The sequence below is a fragment of the Eleutherodactylus coqui genome, chromosome 7, assembly GCF_035609145.1.
Source record: "Eleutherodactylus coqui strain aEleCoq1 chromosome 7, aEleCoq1.hap1, whole genome shotgun sequence".
NCBI classification, from domain to species: Eukaryota; Metazoa; Chordata; class Amphibia; order Anura; family Eleutherodactylidae; genus Eleutherodactylus; species Eleutherodactylus coqui.
In genome coordinates, this window is record NC_089843.1 from 211,897,577 (window position 1) to 211,919,739 (window position 22,163).

The 22,163-nt window shown below is 44.1% G+C and overlaps 1 protein-coding gene across 1 annotated transcript in view; it reads left to right on the forward strand.

Moving 5' to 3' along the window:
- The window catches only part of LOC136573667 (neuronal acetylcholine receptor subunit alpha-7-like), a 132,611-nt gene that overhangs the window by 13,732 nt on the left and 96,716 nt on the right, over positions 1-22,163 (forward strand). Inside the window, exons 3-4 of the mRNA XM_066574928.1 lie at positions 9,861-9,905; positions 18,113-18,222. Of these exons, the coding sequence (XP_066431025.1) occupies positions 9,861-9,905; positions 18,113-18,222 (155 nt within the window). The remainder of the gene's footprint in view (positions 1-9,860; positions 9,906-18,112; positions 18,223-22,163) is intronic.

Consider the following 22,163-nt stretch of genomic DNA (forward strand, 5'->3'; position numbering starts at 1 on the left):
GCCATGTGAATAGATCCATAGATTTACATTAGTTCCGAATTATGGTCCACAAAACAAGGACCAAATATGGAGTTAGAATACGCTCATCCTACCACATACTGAAAAGGAAATATCAAGTTTAGGTAGGTTAGTAGATGGAGGAAACACAAGGATTTCAGTTTTTGAAAATTTCAGAAATATTCCATTGAGACATAGAGGGCACCAAGTTAGAGGTAGAGCCTAGACAATCACTGGTGTTTTGCAGAATAATGCCAGGCGTATATAATTATGTGCTGGCAAATCTGCCAATAGTTTGTCCAATCCAGACTGTGCGGATAGAAAAGAGAAGACCTCTGGGGTCTATATGTACCAGGCAAGGAGAGAGGGACTGATCTAGATAGAATGTATCGAAGGTGTAAGTCAGCGGTACATTTTAAAGCAAACAGTCAAAATGAATAAAGAAGCAACAGTAATGTTAAAGGGGTTGTCCCGCGCCGAAACGGGTTTGCTTTTTTTTCAATAGCCCCCCGTTCAGCGCGAGACAAACCCGATGCAGGGGTTTAAAAAAAAAACGGATAGTACTTACCCGAATCCCCGCGCTCCGGTGACTTCTTACTTACCGGGATCTTCACCCACTGTGGACCGCAGGTCTTCTCCCATGGTGCACCATGGGCTCTGTGCGGTCCATTGCCGATTCCAGCCTCCTGATTGGCTGGAATCGGCACACGTGACGGGGCGGAGCTACGAGGAGCAGCTCTCCAGCACGAGCGGCCCCATTCAGAAGGGAGAAGACCGGACTGCGCAAGCGCGTCTAATCGGGAGATTAGACGCTGAAATTAGACGGCACCATGGAGACGGGGACGCTAGCAACGGAGCAGGTAAGTGAATAACTTCTGTATGGCTCATATTTAATGCACGATGTACATTACAAAGTGCATTAATATGGCCATACAGAAGTGTATGACCCCACTTGCTTTCGCGGGACAACCCCTTTAAATAAGTAATCAAGTTTGCTCTTGCCCTGTCTAAAGGAGCCCATACACATTAAATTCACCTAAAATAGACAATTTTGGTCTTTTCAGGGGACGATCATTTGGTAAAAAAAAACTAGAAATGATTGACAACAGCAGACTGCTGTGTGTCCAAGATACAGTATGATCCGACAGTAAGAGATCTCCTGTGGTTGACGCTAAACAGAAGGGCTCGGCATGATTGGCCAAATTTGCCAAATCAATCAATCAATCATTTTGCATAAGTCCAATACCTCTGTTTTTCCTAAAAAAAACCCCCCAAAAAATCTGTGTCCTTTGTTCACCAGTTTAGTCTGGCAGATTGCCAGAGGGGTCATTTAGACAAAAGATCCCACAGCCGATTGAAAACGGCCAGCCGATATATGCTATGTTGTTAGTGAAAAATCTGCTGAAATCAAACATTTGTGCGCCATTTAATATGGCCTGGTGAGGCGCAGGCTCACCTCTTGTTCCTCCCCCCTCGTTCTGTGCAATGGGATAGGGTGGGGCGGGGGCAGAGCTAAGCGTCGGTTCTCCCCTCCTCCTCCTATTGATGGCTATGGACAAGGGGCAGGGAGAGGGCAGGCACTTAGCTCCGCCCCATCCCGCCCCCTCCCATTGCACAGAACGAGTGGGGAGGAACAGAGGTGAGCCTGCACAGAGGGAGGAGAGCAGAGGGAGGGAGTTTAGCAGCCACGCTACTAAACTGCCTCTCACCTACGGCCGCTGCCATGGACTCCCATAGGAGCCCATGCAGCGGCCGATGTATTCTCAGCCCAACACATAGTTCCAGAACTATCTTTTGGGCTCGTCGTTAAAACATCCGGTGCTATATTGGCTTGCCTGGGCGTTTTTACATCTCAGAAATACACCCATGTGATCTGATGCATTGGAATCCAATGAATCCATTGGCATCTGATATGCGCTCATGTGAATGAAACCTTAGGCTGTATGCACACAGGTGAGAGGAAGTTGCACCCAAGATTCTCAAATGCAACTCGCATCGGAGAGAACATAGACACCTAATTGGACAAGAATAGGACATGGAGTGATTTTTGAAACTCGGATTATCGATCCAAATGAATGAGTGCTTTTTCTATGTGAGTTTTATACATCTCGGAATTGGGCACAACTCACCCTGGAAAATCACCCATGTGAATAATACAGCCTCAGAGATGATTTGTAATTCATGCTGCTCCCTCCCCCCGGCACCTGAATCTACATGCCCATAGATCTTTTTTTTTTTTGCACTATTTTTAGTTTTTAATGAGACTTTAAAATCCAATAGTTGATCGCTAGGATAGCAAATAGCATTGCTTTCATAGTACATTCCACTAAGCTATGACAACAGCCTATTGGACTCTGCCGGAGCACAGGTCTAATAGGTTGAGTTACAGGGCACCCATGGAGTCCTTTGTCAGGCTTCCGAGTCACATGGGAACCTATTGGTACTTTACAATCACTTAGAGGTGCCGATGGGGGACAGAAGGATCCCCCTTCCTTTGTCATCTGGTTATATGCTGCAGTCCCTATTGATTGTGGGTTAAACTGCCAGGATCTAGGGTTTTGCAGAATCTTGAGATTAGAGCAGGAGCCTGGCTGTCAGTAGTCATGAAAGGAGGCTGGACGGGGGTGGGACTAAGTTCTGAGAATTAGCCCCGCCCCCGCCCCGCCTCTCCCCGTTGCAAAGAGTGCAGAGGGGCGGAGAGGAGGCAGAGAGGGGGGCGGGAGCTCAGTTCCTGCTCCTGGCTCTTCCATCCTCCCCCCTGCAGATGAGGACGACGTATATCGGCTCGGCGTGAAAATGTTCATGGGAATGCAGCCTTAAGCAAGAATTCCTCCCAAAATGTAAACAGAGCAATGTTGTTGAGAATCATTTGTGAAATTAGCTCCCTAGGCCCCCTTCATGTGAGAGTCATTTTGACGCCCTAATAGCCGCGCTAAAAAACACCACTATCGGAGCATAAATTCACATAAACGAAGAATAGCCGCGATCAAGGCGCGTCTATTCTTTGTGATTTTTCACGGCTGGCTGCGGCGTCTTGCAGTGAACTGACACCACGGCCCCAAAATCCCTCAGTCAGCAGAACTACTTAAATCACCTTAAATGCATCACTAGAGGCACCTATCATTGTTTAACAGCGCTAGCCGCTGTTAAACCCCCTCCACCTCCTTTATTCATCTGGCTCCCATAGACTCCTGTAGGAACCTATGGAGCCTCCTGCATTGTACCGTCAAAAGATAGGACAAGACCTTAATTTTTTGACGCAAAAGAAAGTTGGCCATTGAAATAACAGTGCAATTTTTTAGGAGCGTCAAAAAATTGTTTGTCTGAAGAAACCCATAGGAAACCATTGGTTGTAATAGGCACAATTTTTTGACGCGCCTACTGGAACTGATTACCATCATTTTTTTGCACCATGTTCTATCCATAACAATAGTAACAGTTTAATAACCCCCTAGCATCTATTGGACGCTCTTTATAAATCACAGCAGCCAGTAGGTGCCATTGGCTGGGAGAGTCTGTGCTATGCAAATGAACGTGGCAATGGCGGTGAGCCCATGGTGCTTCTTGGCCACTTGGTTCCATCAATGGTTCGCAACTAATGATGTGATTCTGAAAGAGCATTTAATACGTAATCAGATTAACTTTTATATGTCAACCCTTGGCTGGCGAAGTGGGCAACAGTAATTGACAATATTATACGGCATCGTTAAGAATATGTTGCATGTGCATCGTTACTGAGCTCCAGCACTCGTTATGAGGAAGCGCTTACAGTGACATTTTGAGGTACAGATTTTGTAACAGCTGTCGCAAGACAATGATGGCAGATGTTCCGAATATTAGACACATGCTAATAACATCTACGTCTGGTGAAGACATTATTAAAGAATATACAATGCAGTCAGTAAAGAGAAAAAGCTGCAACCAAATGATTTAAAGTAATTTCAAATGTATTACTACAAATGTGATAAGAATTAACAGGATTGATTCTATGAGGTCTGATTGGGCAAGAATTGAAGTCGTCTAGGAGCCACAGATCTCAGATATACCCAACCTACATCATTATAATGGGACCCCAATCAATTATGAGTGCAAGACGACAATGCAGAATGGCTACCATTAGGACCGGCGGGAGTCTCATCTGGACCCTGACTTATAAAAAGAGTAAAAGCCTATTGTGGCAGATGCTCCGAATATTAGACACATGCTAATAACATCTACGTCTGGTGAAGACATTATTAAAGAATATACAATGCAGTCAGTAAAGAGAAAAAGCTGCAACCAAATGATTTAAAGTCATTTCAAATGTATTACTACAAACATGATAAGAATTAACAGGATTGATTCTATGACGTCTGATTGGGCATAAATTGAAGTCGTCTAGGAGCCACAGATCTCAGATATACCCAACGCACAACATTATAATGGGACCCCAATCAATTATGAGTGCAAGCCGGCAATGGAGAATGGCTACCATTAGGACCGGCGGGAGTCTCATCTGGACCCTGACTTATAAAAAAAAGAGTAAAAGCCTATTGCGGCAGATGCTCCGAATATTAGACACATGCTAATAACATCTACGTCTGGTGAAGACATTATTAAAGAATATACAATGCAGTCAGTAAAGAGAAAAAGCTGCAACCAAAGGATTTAAAGTCATTTCAAATGTATTACTACAAACGTAATAAGAATTAACAAGATTGATTCTGTGAGGTCTGATTGGGCATGAAATGAAGTCGTCTAGGGGCCACAGATCTCAGATATACCCAACCTACATCATTATAATGGGACCCCAATCAATTATGAGTGCAAGCCGGCAATGCAGAATGGCTACCATTAGGACCGGCGGGAGTCTCATCTGGACCCTGACTTATAAAAAGAGTAAAAGCCTATTGTGGCTCTTTAAATATAAAGTAACAATATTAGTGTGGAATTGTTCATTGCAAGCTGGTAGCAGAGTATTGGTGCCTGGAGGTCAACACTGTCTGCCACTTGAAATGTGTTTTTTTCGTGTGTAGAGATCCATACCGATACCATCTGCTATTTAAAAGACTTTTACGTAACATTATTAACGCTTTACTTGTTTTACTCCATGGATGCAATATAAAATGTCTTGTACGAGCGACCTACATGAAGCTTGCTCTTCTTACGCAGAAACTACTGTCTGCTTCTTTTTGTGTATGCTAACATTCTCAGACAGTTATGCCTTTGCATTACAATATTTGCTTTCTCTTAGCAAAAACAAAATGTACGCTTCATTTACCAGCAAAGGATTTCTGGATGATGCATTCAGTAGTAATACTGTAAGGCACGGTTATTCTAAAAGGCATCCTACTTACTGCATGGACTGAGGAACATCATTAGGCATTGCTTTTACACAACTAGTCAAGTTGGCGAAATTATTTCAAAAAAACTTTCATAATTTTAGTTTTTGGGTTTTGTCTTTTTTTCCTTTTTTTTTTTTTTACAAATGCCCAGAAGGTTACGGCATCACGGTACTTAAAATTGTCTGTACAGAACTCCAAGCCTCCAAAGCAAAGTTCACTACAAGCTTTTAGTTTTCTCAGAGTTTTCCCTTTTTAGAGGTTTTATATCTTAGGGCTTAGACCCATGGGCGTGTTCTTGTCCCGTTTTGTGGCCATGAAAATCACGAAAAAAAGCTATTGCCCGTGCTATCTGTAGAGGGAGCCAGCAGCAGGGATTGCTGTTCTCACGGATCCCTACTGTCAACCCTTGTTGATCCCGACATGTAAAGGGTCCGCAGAGGGATGTCATAGTGGAGAGCTGATGGGTTGCCATTGCCTGGTGTCTGTGTCTGCCATGGCATATGATCACTAGCAATAGGGATAATACAATGCAATACAGACGTACTGCAATGTATTATCGTAGCAATCGTATGACTGCGGGTTCAAGTTCCCTGCAAAGTCATAAAAAATGTGTAAAAAAAAAAAGATGTGTATAAAAACCCATTTTTGCCCACTTAACGATTTTAAAAATGAATAAAAAATGCATGTTTGGTGTCGCTGTGTCCGTAATCACCTGTACAATAAAATGAACATACCATTTACCCTGCACGGCAAAAAAAAATGTTGTGGCGGTTCGGGGGGTCACTCCCTTTCTGATAGTCTAGCACTGGTTTTGTAGGTGTTTCTGCATCTCCAGGCTCTGGTGGGAGTGGTATAGGTTTGTGTTTGATCTCGCCTGTGAGTATTTGTCTGGGCTATTTAGTGTGGTCTGATTCTCAGCTGAATTGCTGCTGTCAATTCTTAAGTCTCCCTCTGACTGTGACTGCAGTGAGAGCTGATTCTGGATCTCCTATTGACCAGTGGCATCTAAAATTAAGTACTGCGTTTGTTTTCCTTTTCCTCTTTGTTTTCTGTGTTATTCCCCTGTCCTATGTAGGGTTAACTAGTGGCTAAGGCACGTGGTCAGGTTTGTCCTTATCAGGACGGGTTACCTGCATTTAGGCAGGTCCTTTTTCTTGTAAGGTTCATTAGGCATGGTGTTTGCCTTTGTTGCAGTTAGCTTTATTGTTTAGCACTGCAACAAGGTGCAGTCTGTGTGTTTTTCAGGTTTATGGATCCAGCGCGTCCCACAAGAATATAACCTTAGAACTGCATTTTCAGTGGTGATGAGTAACGGTGGAAATAAAATTGTAACACAAAAAAGTAATCCAAGTCCAAAATATGTAATCTACGGTGATTAGAGATGAGCGAGCACGCTCGTTTAAGTTTGATGCTCGATCGAGCATCGGTCTTGTCAAGTAACTCATTACTCGACCGAGCACTATGTGGGAGGACGGCGGTGAGCAAGGGGGGGGGAGCGAGGGGAGAGAGTGAATCCGACCTTAACCCCTTAACACCATATGACGTTAGGTCACATGGCAGCGGTGTACTTAACACATGTGGATGCTGCAAGATCAGAAGAGCTGCCATAGGAGCTGGCTGTCACCGATAGCCAACCTCCTGCTGCAACAGTGGGGGTGCATCAGGACAGCGACCCCCCCCCCACTGTTAATCCCTTACACGCTGTGATCTATATAGCTCGCAGTGTGTAAAGATTTCACAGAGCGAAGGCACTCCCTTTGTGGCATAATCGCAGAGGGCCAACGGGTTGCCAGATACAGGCGTTCTGCTTTGCCAGTGCCTATGATCACTATAACAAGCGATAAGGCATTGCAGAACAGAAGTCCTGCAATGCTTTATCATAGCGATCATAGGTGTTATGCATCAAGTCCCCTACAGGGGCATAAAAAGTGTAAAATTAAAAAAAAAATGTAAAATTAAAAAAATTACTTTTTTTGTGCCTTTTCCCCAATTAGTATAAATTTTTTTAAATTAAAATCCCACATATTTGGTAGCATCATATCTTTAATTACTCATACAACAAGTTGAAAACACTTTTTATCCTCCATGGCAAAAAGTGTTAAAAAAAAACTAAAATTGCTTATTTTTTTCATTTTGCATCCCAAAAAACGCAATAAAAGTGATCAAAAAAGCCATATGTACCCTAATATGGTACCCATAAAAGCTACAGCTCGTCACACAAAAAACAAGCCCTCACAGAGCTTCATCCATTAAAAAATGTAAAAGTTATAGGACTTTGAATGCAACGATTTAGAAGAAATTTTTTTTTTCAAAAAGAGGGTTTTCATTGCAGAAACATGCAAAAACCTAAAAAAAAAAAATGTTGGTATCATTGCAATCGTACTGACCTGCAGAATAAATGTATTGTGTCATTTATGCTGCATGATTAAGGGCTTATTTACACAAGTGTATATACGCTTCCATTTAAGCAGTTCCCCTCTTTCCTCCCCCTCACTGGCTCTTTACCTCTCTCCTCCACTCTGGGGTTTGCAATGGGAGTGGGCAGAACTAGGCGGAGCTAAGCTCCACTTTGTACCGCCCACTCCCATTGCTGGCCATAGACAAGGGACGGAGAGAGGCGGGGGTTTAGCTCCACCCCTGTCCCGTCCATTCCCATTGCAAACCACTCGGAAGGGAGGAGAGAAGCAGAGAGCCAGTAAGAGGGAGGTAAGGGGGGATTGCTCAGATGGAAGTGTATATACGCTTGTGTAAGTAAGCCCTAATGCTGTAAAAAAAAAAAAACAACCCAAAAACAATGGCAGAATTGAAGTGTTTTCTCTCCCTGCTATCATAAAAAATGTATAAAAGTTTCACAATATAATCTATGCACCAATAAAAACTACAGTTCGCCACGCAAAAAAACAAGCCTTCACATGACTGTGTTGACCGGAAAATAAAAAAGTTATGACTCTTTAAAAATGGGGATGAAAATCCCCCAAAAATCGTTGCGTCCTCAACACCAAAATAGGCCACGTCCTTAAGGGGTTAAAGTCCTCTCTGTTCTGAATAATACAAATTTTGTTACTAACAAATCCACATTAAACTTGTCACATCTATGAAAGGGGTTAAAAGGACCCCGTCACCTACTTTAGTCCTATGAGCTAAGCTTATGGGCTAAAAGTAGGCGACCCGTTGAATCTGGGAATGTAAGTGTTAGGGCTTATTCAGATGTGTGTATATCGGCTCGGTTTTCACACCTGGCCGAAATACACTGCCCCTCTCTGAGGGGGAGGAGACGAGCCGAACCGGGAGCAGTGCACTGAGCTCCTGCTCCCTCTCCGCCCCTCGTCACTATTTGCAATGGCGAGGGGCAGAGAGGGGACGGGAGCTCAGTGCACTGCTCCCATCCCGCTTCCTTCCCTGCAGAGAGGGACATCGTATATCGGCTGGGCATAAAAACCCGGCCGATATACGGACGCCTAAATAGGCCCTTATACTTAGTTTCCCCATTGTTTCCCTGGTACCAGCGCTGGAACACAATGCTCAGTGCATTGGGTTGTAAGTAGTCTTCCCATTATAAAGTTAATGGAGGACTATTTAGCAGTGCTGCTCAATGCATTGACCAGCAGCGACACTGGGGGAGGTCAGTATAATACCAACATCCTGAGACTCGGCGGGTCGCCTACTTGTAGCCCATAGGCTTAGCTCATAGGACTTAAGGCTGCATTCCCACGAACGTATATCGGCTCGGTTTTCACGCCGAGCTGATATACGTCGTCCTCATGTGCAGGGGGGGAGGATGGAAGAGCCAGGAGCAGGAACTGAGCTCCCACCCCCTCTCTTCCTCCTCTACGCCCCTCTGCACTATTTGCAATGAAAGGATGTGGGACGGGGCGGGGCTAAGTGCTGAGAATTAGCCCCGCCCCGTTCCACCTCTCCCCATTGCAAATAGTGCAGAGGAGCGGAGAGGGGGCGGGAGCTCAGTTCCTGCTCCTGGCTCTTCCATCCTCCCCCCCTGCACATGAGGACGACGTATATCAGCTCGGCGTGAAAACCGAGCCGATATACGTTCGTGGGAATGCAGCCTTAGGGTAAAGTCACACGAACGTATATCGGCTCGGTTTTCACGCCGAGCCGATATACATTGTCCTCGTGTGCAGAGGGGGGAGGATGGAAGAGCCAAGTGCAGGAACTGAGCTCCCGCCCCCCTCTCTGCCTCCTCTCCGCCCCTCTGCACTACTTGCAATGGGGAAAGGTGGGACGGGGCGGGGCTAATTCACAGAACTTAGCCCCGCCCCGCCTCTTCCCATTAAAAATAGTGCAGAGGGGCGGAGAGGAGGCGGAGAGGGGGCCGGGAGCTCAGTTCCTGCTTCTGGCTCTTCCATCCTCCCCCCTGCACACGAGGACAACGTATATCGGCTCGGCGTGAAAACCGAGCCGATATACGTTCGTGTGACTTCACCCCTAAGTAGTTGACAGATTCCCTTTAAGTGAAATCCCTGCCATTTCCAATGTCTTATTAGTAATCAGCATCACAGTGATTTATTCTCTCTCTTCCAGGATGAAAAGAACCAGGTTCTGATTACAAATGCATGGCTACAAATTGTAAGTACCGCACTTTCAGGTAATTAGCTTTTCTTTAATGCAGTAAATTACTTTCCAGGTTTTATTTAAGACAATAATTATATCTTACTGGTGAATTACAAAATTACAGCACAATTAAAACCCATATTTAACGACATCCCAGTTTTCTTTAGTTTCTGCACTATAATAAAGCAGTTAAAATGATCATCTCAGAATGAGATTTGATTATATTTCATCGCAAATTGTTTTAACCTGATTAATGCTGGGCCATGTAATGGATGTCTATTGACATAATTAAGCTGTTTAGTAAAACTATGTCAAAGGTCAAGGTTCATCTGAAACTAATTTAGATCACCTCCGGCTCCTATTGATCCAAGTTTGGTCTAGATAAACTGTGGGAGGTCCAAGTATGGCGCCAGTAATCCTGATGCTACAACACACCCACACCTAAAATAGGCCAAGCCAAGAGAATGGCTAGCTATAGGGTCCATCAGTAATGATTTACAGAACATGTGTTCAAAGACCACCCATAGATCCTACTACATATACTGGAGCTACAGAGCCTGAGATTGGATCAGAAGGGAAGACATTATATGCATGTAACGCAACCTACAGGCCCTCTTTCACAGAATCTTCAAAAAATGGTTCAAACAAGCGTAAGTGAATGATAATTATTCAGTGTAAATGCAACCAACGATTGAACAGTAATTTGTTCACTTTTCATTCATCATTCATTTTATGCAGGCATGAAAACCATAGTTGGCTCGTTCACTAATCGTTTAGTTTAAATACTAGAGATGAGCGAGCATACTCGCTAAGGCAAACTACTCGAGCGAGTAGTGCCTTATGCGAGTATCTGCCCGCTTGTCTCTAAAGATTCGGGTGCTGGCGGGGAGCGGCGGGGAGGAACGGGGGGAAGTTCTCTCTCTATTCCACCCCTGCTCACTCCTGCAACTCACTGCTTACCCCCGCCGGCACCCAAATCTTTAGAGACGAGTGGGCAGGTACTCGCATAAGGCAATACTCGCTCGAGTAATTTGCCTTAGCGAGTAGGCTCGCTCATCTCTATTAAATACTGATCGTTCAGCTGTTCTCAATCACTTAGGCTTCTTTCTCACGAGCATATATTGGCCGGCATTTTCACTGCCGGCCAATGTACGCTTCCATCTGGGCCATAGAAGCTCGTGAACGGGTGGACAAATCTAACGTTTGTGTGCCCGTTCACACAGCATGGGGTCTGGTGCATATGCACCGAACTCACCATACCATCACCTATTTCCCCTCTCTCCCCATCGCAGGCTCCCCTCTCGTCTCCTCCCCAATCGTTCTTTGCAATGGGAAGTGTCGGGCGGGGGTGGAGCTCTTGGGACAGATCACCTGTCTGTGTCTGACTGGTCTAGAGTTCACCTGCTCCCTGCGGACATGAACAATACTCCTTTCTGTGAGCTCTCCCTCTGCAGCTGACCAGCAAAGGGTGCAGTCAGGGACCTTTCCAACCCTGGTTTAGGGTCCGTTCAGACAAGCTGATTTCTTGTTTAGCTCGTCCGCTCGGGCAGCCTGTTATATAGGATATATATCGTTGGCTCGTTCAGGCGAGAAATCATTCAGTCGTTCACATTCGCTGTACATGTGATTGAGAACGGCTGAACGATCGGTAGTTCAACTAAACGATTAGTAAACGAGTCAACGATGATCTTTATGCTGCATTAAATGAATGATGAATAGAGATGCGCGAGCACCCAAATGCTCGAGTCCGCGTTATTCAACTTGAGCATTTTTTTGTATGTGGGACATCGGGTGCCGAGCTTTTTTTTTTTTAGGTTTGTTTTTCTCTCTCTCTGTTTCTCTCTCTGTCTCTCTCTCTATCTCTCCATCTCTCTGTCTCTCTCTGTGTCCCTCTGTGTCTCTGTCTCTCTTCCTCTCTCTCTCTCTGTGCCTCTGTCTCTCTCTCTCTGTGTCTCTGTCTCTCTCTGTGTCTTTGTCTCTCTCTCTCTGTGTCTCTGTCTCTCTCTCTGTCTCTCTCTCTGTGTCTCTGTGTCTCTCTCTCTCTCTCTGTCTCTCTGTGTGTCTCTCTGTCTCTCTCTCTGTCTGTCTCTCTCTCTCTCTGTCACGGCAGGGAGGGGCCAAAAACGGGAACGTCACAGTGGGGAGGAGCCAAAAACTGGGGCGGGGTCGAACACGGTTTGATACTCGAACGAGCATCAACCTCAGCAGAGTATGTTCGCTCAACTCCAATGATGAACGAAAAGCAAACGATTCATCGTTCAACCGTTGGCCACGTTTACACTGAACGATTATCGGTCATTTTCGCTCTTTTAAATTATTTTTTTAAATGAAAATCGTTCCATGTAAATGGGTCTTTATTAGAGGCAATGGTCAACTTCTAGAAAGAGCTATTTTGCTGATTTCTTTCCCCCAGGAAGCATTACTCTAAAGACTTCCTATGAGCTGGATCTCTGCAGGTACAATCAGTATGTTCCCAAGAGGTAACTCCTTTTCATTCATACTTGGTAAGGCTTCTTTCCCACGAGCATATATTAACCGGCCATTTTCACGGCCAGATGATATATGCTATGTTGGGAGAGATAAAATTAGTGAACGGCGCACAAATCAAACGTTTGTGCACCCATTCAGACGGCATGGGTCCCGGCGCATATTCATTGATAGAATTGGTTTGCCATATGGGCAAGAGAGACTTTATGGGCCCCCTAAGGCTCCTGGGCCCAGGTGCGACTGCACCCCTGCACCACCTATGAGTTATTGATTTCATATAGTTTTGGGCTCCCCATGCACAAAACTATAAAAATATATACATACTCTCCATGACCCCCGAAACGGCGCTGCGGTGCAATGGCATCTGTACAGAAGACGTCACCTTGCCAGAAGGCCTGGTGACATCCCGTAAACCTGTCACATGGGCTTCTAATGTAGAAACCCGAGGCAGGTTTATGAAACATCACCGACCTATTTGCTACAGCAGACATACAGGTAAAAAAAAACATGCGACTGCTGCAGCGCTTGTAAATGTGTCCCCAATGTAAGAAGTACTTGGAAAAACCCTTTAAAACAGCTTTTCTTTTAGACAGTTCCATAATTCTATTGGGGCAAGTAGAGCATGGCACATTTTGTTTCTGTGGAGTTCATAAAGAGTCTGATAGAAAAAACTCTGTATGTGTACTGGGCTAGAATTAGTAGGGCCCTTCATAATGTTCTATGTCTGTCTTGTGTCAATGTCTTGTCAGTGGCATGCATTTGGTTAATGCCTGGTATGTCTAGTCCTGTCTGGAAAATGTATCATTTTGTGTGTGTCTTTTGTGGTCATGTAATCATGCTATGTATATGTGTTTGCAAGAATGCAAAGTAAGTGAGTCAGTAAGTTAGTTAGGCAATGAATGGAAGACGTCTGGCAGAGAATCCATGAAATCGGCGGGCGTGTGGAGCAATATGGAGGAAGCCGAGCAACTTATTTACACTCAACCTGGGCCCATTCTACCCAGGAGACCTTGGTGCTTTGGCTGAGCGCCAAGAGAAGAACGAACTGCTTCATAGCGAGAAGAAGAGAAAATGAGAGTGAGTGTTAACCGGTAGACAGAGAGTTTGCAGGAGAGGAATTTCACAGATAACTTGGACTGTGGATTATCCAGATACTCTGAGAATCCTCCCTGTTGTACCAAGACTGTTCCCAGTTCTTGTTCAGAAAGTAGCCATTTGTGTGGACTATTTTATTGTGTCTGCAAGATCCGCCGCAAAGGACAGAACGTTGGGGTCACGAATGACAACTGGATGTAAGGTAACCCCCAGTTACTACTCCTGTGATCTCCCCCAGCAGTACTGTGGTCGGGTCCCGAGCTACCCCCTGGAGAGGAGATATTAGAGCCACTCGTGACAAGGCCTTTCTCTACGCCGCTGTCTCCTTGGTTGTGGGCCTGCTCATGGACGCTGCATATGCCTCAGCATTAAAGGGGTTGTCCCGCGGCAGCAAGTGGGTCTATACACTTCTGTATGGCCATAATAATGCACTTTGTAATGTACATCGTGCATTAATTATGAGCCATACAGAAGTTATAAAAAGTTTTTTACTTACCTGCTCCGTTGCTGGCGTCCTCGTCTCCATGGTGCCGACTAATTTTCGCCCTCCGATGGCCAAATTAGCCGCGCTTGCGCAGTCCAGGTCTTCTCCTGTTCTCTATGGGGCTCCGTGTAGCTCCGTGTAGCTCCGCCCCGTCACGTGCCGATTCCAGCCAATCAGGAGGCTGGAATCGGCAATGGACCGCACAGAAGAGCTGCGGTCCACGGAGGCAGAGGATCCCGGCGGCCATCTTCAGCGGTAAGTATTGAAGTCACCGGAGCGCGGGGATTAAGGTAAGCGCTCCGGTAAGCTTCCTTTACCTCCCTGCATCGGGGTTGTCTCGCGCCGACCGGGGGGGGGGTTGAAAAAAAAAAAAAAACCGTTTCGGCGCGGGACAACCCCTTTAAATCCAAGGTGCAGAGAGATACAGTAGAGGACTCATGCTCCTTTTATGGCTGCGCCTCTTACTGGAGTAGGGAATAAAGAAGAAGAGTAATATAAGAAGCACTTCATGTCTTGAGGAGCCATAAATACCCTTCTGAACACCTACTATTAGCATGCCATTGTTATGGGGAGTGTGACATGCTTCTAAAGAACACAATCCATTTATGCAGTATATGTATACGTGAACCGTTAAGTGTTTAATTATTTAGGCTATTTAAGCATTCTGTCATTTAGTGGGAGTAAATTATTCAATGTGAGAAATTAATTAAGCACTAAAGCTGATGATTGGATTCAGTAATACTACTTTTCACAAATGCTTTAATATCAGAGCCAATTTGCTCTATAAAGTGTAGCCAAATACATTGACTGAAAACATTAATAGTAATTAACCTGCTGGGGGCTGCGGATTTGGTCTCTGCTTAATGCTTGTTTATCTTGAAGTTAATGCTTCTCCCAGCTATGTAATGGTCCAATACACTCTTTAATGTAAAAAAAAATGCAGTATGTACATTTTTGTTAAATTTACTAAAGATAGGTTAGCTATCCAGTGATGCGGAACAAATACTACAGACGGGTGAGCAGAAGAAAAGCTATTCAAATCTTAGGAAAAGAAAAGTTTCAAAGTTTTTGCTAGTTCTAACAGATAAGGGTGGCTTCTAGAGATGAGCGAGTATACTCACTAAAGGCAATTGCTCGAGCGAGCATTGCCTTTAGCGAGTATCTCCCCCGCTCAAGACTGCAGGTTCGGGTGCCGGCAGCGGGCAGGGAGCTGCACCGGAGAGCCGGACGGAACGGAGGGGAGATCTCTCTCTCCCTCTCTCCCCCCCGCTCCCTCCTGCTGACAGCCGCTACTCACCGCTCCCCCGCACCGGCACCCGAACCTTCAGTCTTGAGCAGGCAGGTACTCGCTAAAGGCAATGCTCGCTCGAGCAATTGCCTTTAGCGAGTATACTCGCTCATCTCTAGTGGCTTCCCATGGGCGTATTTGCGCATTGAACGACTGGTTTTCACATGTATCGGCGCATAGTTCTGTACTGTTTGTGCATGCATGGTCTTTTCACATACGTGCACACAAGTATATAAAACTATACTAAAGTGGTCCAAGTGTGTTCTCTCCTTCACGAAATTGCGCAGCGTAATGCACATTTGCAAGCATATTTGCGTGCCTTCCATAGACGTCAATGGGACCCTTGGTGTGCAAATGCGCCATAAAATAGAGCAGGTCTTATTTTTCGGCACACATGCAAAAAACGTTACTGAGAATGAACTTACTGACATCCATGGCTTCCATTCTCTGCATATTGCATGCGTTTATTTTTCATGCACAAATACGGCTCCTTAGCCCTTTCCAATCCACTGTCTGACGTCTGAAGACATTCTGATCGAAGACTGTACAGCTCCGATGTCGGAAGACGTCCGGCAGGGTGTTCTTACTGTATATTACTGGCCGCTCTGTTGTTGGGGGCCTCTTCAGCATGTCCCATACCGCAGTACTCGCTCTATCCAGCAGATGGCACTATTGTATAATGGCAGAAAGAGAGAGCCCCCTAGGAAACCCTGAATCCATTTGGATTGTAAAGGGTTAAGGCTCAATACATTCCCAATGTATGCACCAATGATTCAATAGACTTTAGTGGAGGTCCTTATGGCATACCCTTCCCAAGATATACTGTACATCAGAATCCTGCAGCCCTAACTGTTCAGTACAACTAATAACAAAAAGGTATAGCTTGCAGATGTTTTTTCAGTCCCTAGAACTGGTATAAATTTAGCCTAAAGTTGTAGTTTCTTACTATTAACCCTTTCCAATTCACTGTCTGACGTCTGAAGACATTATGATTTAAAGCTGTACAGCTCCGATGTTGGAAGACGTCCGTCGGGGTTCTCTTACTATATATTGCCAGCCTCTCTGCTGTCGGAGCCTCTCCAACGTGTCACCTCATGCAGTACTGGCTTTAGCCAGCATATAGCGCCGTTGTATAACAGCAGAAAAACAGTAAGCCCCCTAGGAAAGCCAGGATACAAATTGGATTGGAAAGGGTTAATACACGTCACAGAGACAGTAGTCTATTTCTAATTGAAGCCCTTCACAGAGTAGACTAAGATTAAAAGATTTACATTTTATTTGGTTAAATTAAAAACACAAACCCCAATAAGGGCGCACGGGGGGGGGGCATTAACTGAAATTAGCGGATATGCTTCCCCAAGGTATAGGATATCCACTATAGCAGTGTTCCCCAACTCCAGTCCTCAGGGAGCACCAACAGGTCATGTTTTCAGGATTTCCTCAGTATTGAACAGGTGATCTAATTATTGTCAGTGCCTCAGACATTGCCACAGGTGTTCTTACCGTAGGATATCCTGAAAACATGACCTGTTGGTGGTCCCTGAGGACTGGAGTTGGGGCCCCTTGCACTATAGGACAGACAGACTTCAAATGGTGTGTCAGGGCATGTGCCCTAGATGTTGTCCATGGGGACCCAGTATATATGATTTGTTATTACTGGGTGATGGCCAAGACCGCAGGCCGCTTCCTAAGTATTCCCCGTGTGGTATCAGTCCATATTGGACATCGGAGAGGCTCACAGTGGTAGGTGCTTGAGCACTTATCTACTGTAAACTCCGATATGTAGAATGCGGACGCATTCAACATACCAGACCATCTATTATAGCTGAATGCTATTCATTCAGGCCTGGTTATATCGGGCTCGATAGTCTGATATGAGACACATCACCATGTGGTGATGCTGATTGTAGCTTGGTATGGTTTGCGTATCCAAGCATATAGAAGTCCCATGGAGGCAATGTCTGGTTAATAATAATAATAATATTCTTTATTTGTATAGCGCCAACATATTCCGCAGCGCTTACATAGACAAGGGGAATACAGAAAGACAAAAGTACAAACATTACAGAACCACGGTTACAAAGTAATCAGCTGATGGAAACAATAGGGGAGAGGGTCCTGCTCCAACGAGCTTACATACTACAAGTAATGGGGGGATACAGAAGGTAAAGGGCTGGAGATGTGCGTGGTATGGGGAGGTGGAGGGTGAGGGATGCTATACACATAGACAATGGTCAGACATTTAGCCGTGTGACGGCAGAATCGGTATGACTGCAGGAGCGGTTTATGATGGCTAGCAGGGATTGCAGTCAGTAGGTCAGGGAGCATGTTATCAGGCAGAGTACAGAGGGGTTTGTTTAGGGAATTCGGTATGCCTCCCTGAAGAGGGGTGTTTTTAGAGCACGCCTGAAGTTCTGCGAGTCCTGGATTGCTCGGGTAGCCTTTGGTAGTGCGTTCCAGAGGACCGGTGCTGCTCTGCAGAAGTCTTGGAGGCGGGAATGAGAAGTTCGAATTAGAGGGGTGTGCAGTCTAGTTTTGTTTGCCGAGCGGAGAGCCTGGGCTGGTTGATGGATTGAGATGAGGGAGGCGATATAGGGGGGCGCTGCACTGTGGAGGGCTTTGTGGATGAAGGTAGTGAGTTTAAATTGAATTCTGTATTTAACGGGCAGCCAGTGCAGCGACCGGCACAGGGCTATAAATGGTTATAAATGGTTTGGCCAGAGATAGCCAGCTACAAAAGAAATGGCTAACTAGCTAGTGGTGCACATATAAGACCGATATGAGTAAAGTGTACATTAGTCGATTATTTAAATGTAAGTAGCTCATCTATGCATAGAAATGACCACTTCTATATGGTTTATTCAACAGTACTGGAATGACGTCTATTTGACCTGGGACCAATCCGAGTACCCGGGAGTACAAACTCTTCGTTTTCCTTCTGATCAAGTTTGGGTTCCTGATATTCTGCTGTACAACAGGTAAAGTATCTCCTGATGTCATAGTTTGTTCGATGATGATAAAACAGATCTGAATTAAAGGAGTTGACCCGCAACCACAAGCGCTATCCATAAGCGATTTCAAGATAACAAGGCATTATAGAGGAAGTTCCTTCTTGGGATGCCCCTCCATGAGCCCCAATATAGAGCATCTATGTAGGAGCCATCGGAATGGCAGCCATATAAGTTAGATAAGTCTTGTAGCATATAATCCAATCATCGATTAACTGTTGAGGCCAAACTTTTCTTGTAGGGCCAATTTCATGGTCTTTTTTTATTTTGCTTGTTACTGATGCTAAAATTCACAACTACCTTGCCTGCTTGAATTCTATAATCTGGTACTGTTGGGTTTTTTTCACAATATTGGAATGTTATTTAATATGCTACTAAAGTTCTAGTAGAATTTATTTCCTAATGAGAAAAAACATATAAAATATGCATCAATATGGAATATATTAATATAATTAATTCTACACTTATTATTATTCTACATCTTTGCCTTGTTGGTTTACATTTTGACTTAACCGGTTAGTGACGGCCAATATGCCTTTTTACTGACCCCACTAATGGACTTTAAACCTGCACATACATCTCTTTAAGCCGGTGGCTTAGCTGACTACTGACAGCCAGGCTCCTGCTCTAACTACCAGGAAAGAGAAACCTTGGATCCTGGCAGCATGTAAGCAGATGGCAGGGAAAGGGAGCTCTTTCCGTCACCGATTGGCACCCTGCGGTGCGTTTGCAAGGTAGAATGGGTTTCCATGGCAGATGAAAACCTGACAAGGTCCTCCAAGTAACTCGGCCCCTCCTTTGGCAGAGTCTAATAGGCTGATGTCCTAGGCTTTGTAGAATTTATTACATAAGTCCGAACTACTATATCTTCAGGTTCGTTTGATCAACTAAAAAATAGTGTCAAAAAAGTGCAAAAATTTACATTTAAAGAAAAAAGATTTGCAGTTTTCCCCACAAAAACCTTTTTTTAATGAATTAAATATAATTTTCTCTTTTTTAAAAAAAAAAAAAGCAACACGTAGTCGGTATTACTGCGTTCATAACAACCCGGGCAATGAAAATATGTAGTAATTTACCTTTGCATGCTGAACGCCGTGAAAATAATTTTAAAAGTAAAACCAGAATTCATATTTTTCATTTGTTTGCCTCCCAAAAAACTCAATAAAAAGCAATCAAAAGTCGCATTTACCTCAAACGTGTACCAATGAAAACAACTCTTCCTGCAAAAAACAAGCCCTCATAGAGCTCCGCTGCTAGAAAAATAAAAATACCATGGGTCTTGGAATGTGGCGATGCGGATTCAATTGTTGTATTTTGAAAACATGTTTTTATTGTGCAAAAGTGCTAAAAAAAAATTTTTTTGAATCTATATTATCTTGGATCGCTGTAATCGCGCTGATCCAGATGAGAAAGTTATCGTGTTATTTTTACTCAATGGTGAATGTCATAAAAACATCACCCAAAACCAACGGTGAAGTTTCTCATGGGTTTTCCACCTCCTCTACAAAAAAATGTATTAACCCCTTAGTGACGGCCCAATAGTGTTTTTACGTCCTGCTGTTGCAAGACGTGTATGGAGGGAGATAGCGCCGCTATCTCCCTCCATACAGCGCGGGCGTCAGCTGTTTGTTACAGCTGACACCCGCGAGCAATTCTGACAGCGGCATTTAAATCCCCCGAAGAATGTTCGGGGGTCCCGTAACCCCTCACCCACAGTGAGATCGGGGGAGCCGTGCAGGTGTCATGGCAGCCGGAGGCCTTCTGAAAGGCCTCAGGGCTGCCTTAGCAGACTGCCTATAAAGCCAATGCCGTGGTGTGGCTTGATAGACTGCCTGTCAAAAAGCAGTATGACGTAATGCTAAAGCATTATGTCATACTGCAGGAGCGATCAAAGCATCGCTGGTTGTGGTCCTCTAGGAGGACTAAAAGAAAGTGTAATAATAAGATCAATAAAGTTTTAGTAATTATTAAAAAAAAAGTAATAAGTTCAAAAAAACGCCCTTTACCATATTTGCAATAAAAAAAATCAAAATAATAAACCAAAAATATGTATTTGGTATCGCTGCGTCCGTAAAAGTCTGATCTATCAAAGTAATGTATTATTTACTCGCACTGTGAACGTGGTCCGAAAAAAAAAAAGAAAGAACGCCTGAAATGCACTTTTTTGGTCACCCTATCTCCGAGAAAAAATGTAATAAAAAGCAATCAAAAAGTCAATTGTATGCGAAAATGGTACCAACGGAAACGACAGGACATACCGCACAAAATGAGCCCTCACATAACTATGTCGACAGAAAAATAAAGTTATTGTGCGCAGAAAATGGACACAGAAAATAATTTTTAAAAATTAAATATCTTAAAAAAAAAATACGAGTAGTACAGCCAAAAAAAAAAAACGATATAAGTTTGGTATCGTAGTAATCGTACCGACCCATAGAATAAAGTTATTGGGTCAATTTTGTTGCCGTTTGTGCGCCGTAGAAACAAGACGCACGGAAAGATGGCAGAATGTCGTTTTTTTTTCCATTTCTTTCCGCTTAGAATTTTTTAAAAGTTTTTCAGTACATTATATGGTACAATAAATAGTGCCATTGAAAAATACAACTCGTCCCGCAAAAAACAAGCGACGTCGATGGATAAATAAAGGAGCTACGATTTTTTAAAAAAGGAGGAAAAAACGAAAACGGAAAAAAGGAAAAAAGCTCCGTCACTAAGGGGTTAAAAGTTCTACAACACATCATATGTATCCCAGAGTGGTGCCATTAAAAATATATAAAACGCATCCCACAAAAAACAAGTTCTAATCTATCAGCTGCTCTTACACTGCTCTATCCTATCACTGTGGTTGTGCTTCATGACTAGGAGCAAATTAAAATGATGGAATTGGGTGCGATACTTGTATATTCCTTGTAGTTGTGAAGATGAATAGTAGTAAATATTCAGGCTCCAAACCTCAGGCTTTTAACACAAAATACTATTTATACAGCAAAATGATATTCCTAATCATCTTCCACCACTGGGAGCAGAACCCATCCATAAGATACGTCAGCCCAAAGGTTTCTATTTAGAGCAGAAGGATTGCTGAGGGCTTCATAATATTGTTCTCCCTTTAAAACGGACTCTCATATCTTTGTTATGAGGCGGTTATTATAACCATTTGTGAGATTCATAGTTAGTTGATATCATTCACAAATATATCCAACTTTGCAGGGGCGTAGCTAAAGGTTCACAGGCCCGGGTGCAAATCTTTATCTTGCCCCCCCCCCCCCCCCCCACACTTCTCTTAACTCCTTAACGCAGAGACATAACTTGAAGTTCCTGGGCACCAATACAAAACCTGTAACAGGCCCTCAACTATAATGTTTTATTAATAGTACTGGGCTCCCTATATGGAGAAGAGAGGCCTTATTGGCCCCCTAAGGCTCCTGGGCCCGAGTGCAACCGCATCCCCTGCACCCTCTATAGTTACACCAGTGCAACTTTGTCATTCTGATTCTAAAAACATCTCATTACCAAAGATACATATATGATGTAAGGCAGAGCTCCTGCGATTATAGTATTGAAGACTGGAAAAAGACATGTGTTCATCCAGTTCAGCCTATCATTCTCACCCAATTCTGATCCAGAGGAAGTTCCATAGTCTTACTGCTCTTACAGTAAAGAATACCCTTCTATGTTGATATAGAAACCTTCTTCTAACCTTGTAGATATTGATGGTGCCCCCTAGTTACAGTCACAGTCCTGGGTATAATAGATGATAGGAGAGATCTCTGTACTAACCCCTGATATATTATACATAGTTATTAGAGCGCCTCTTTGTTACAGTCCTGGGTATAAATAGATGATGAGAGAGATCTCTGTACTGACCCCTGATATAGCTATACATAGTTATTAGAGCGCCCCCTTGTTAC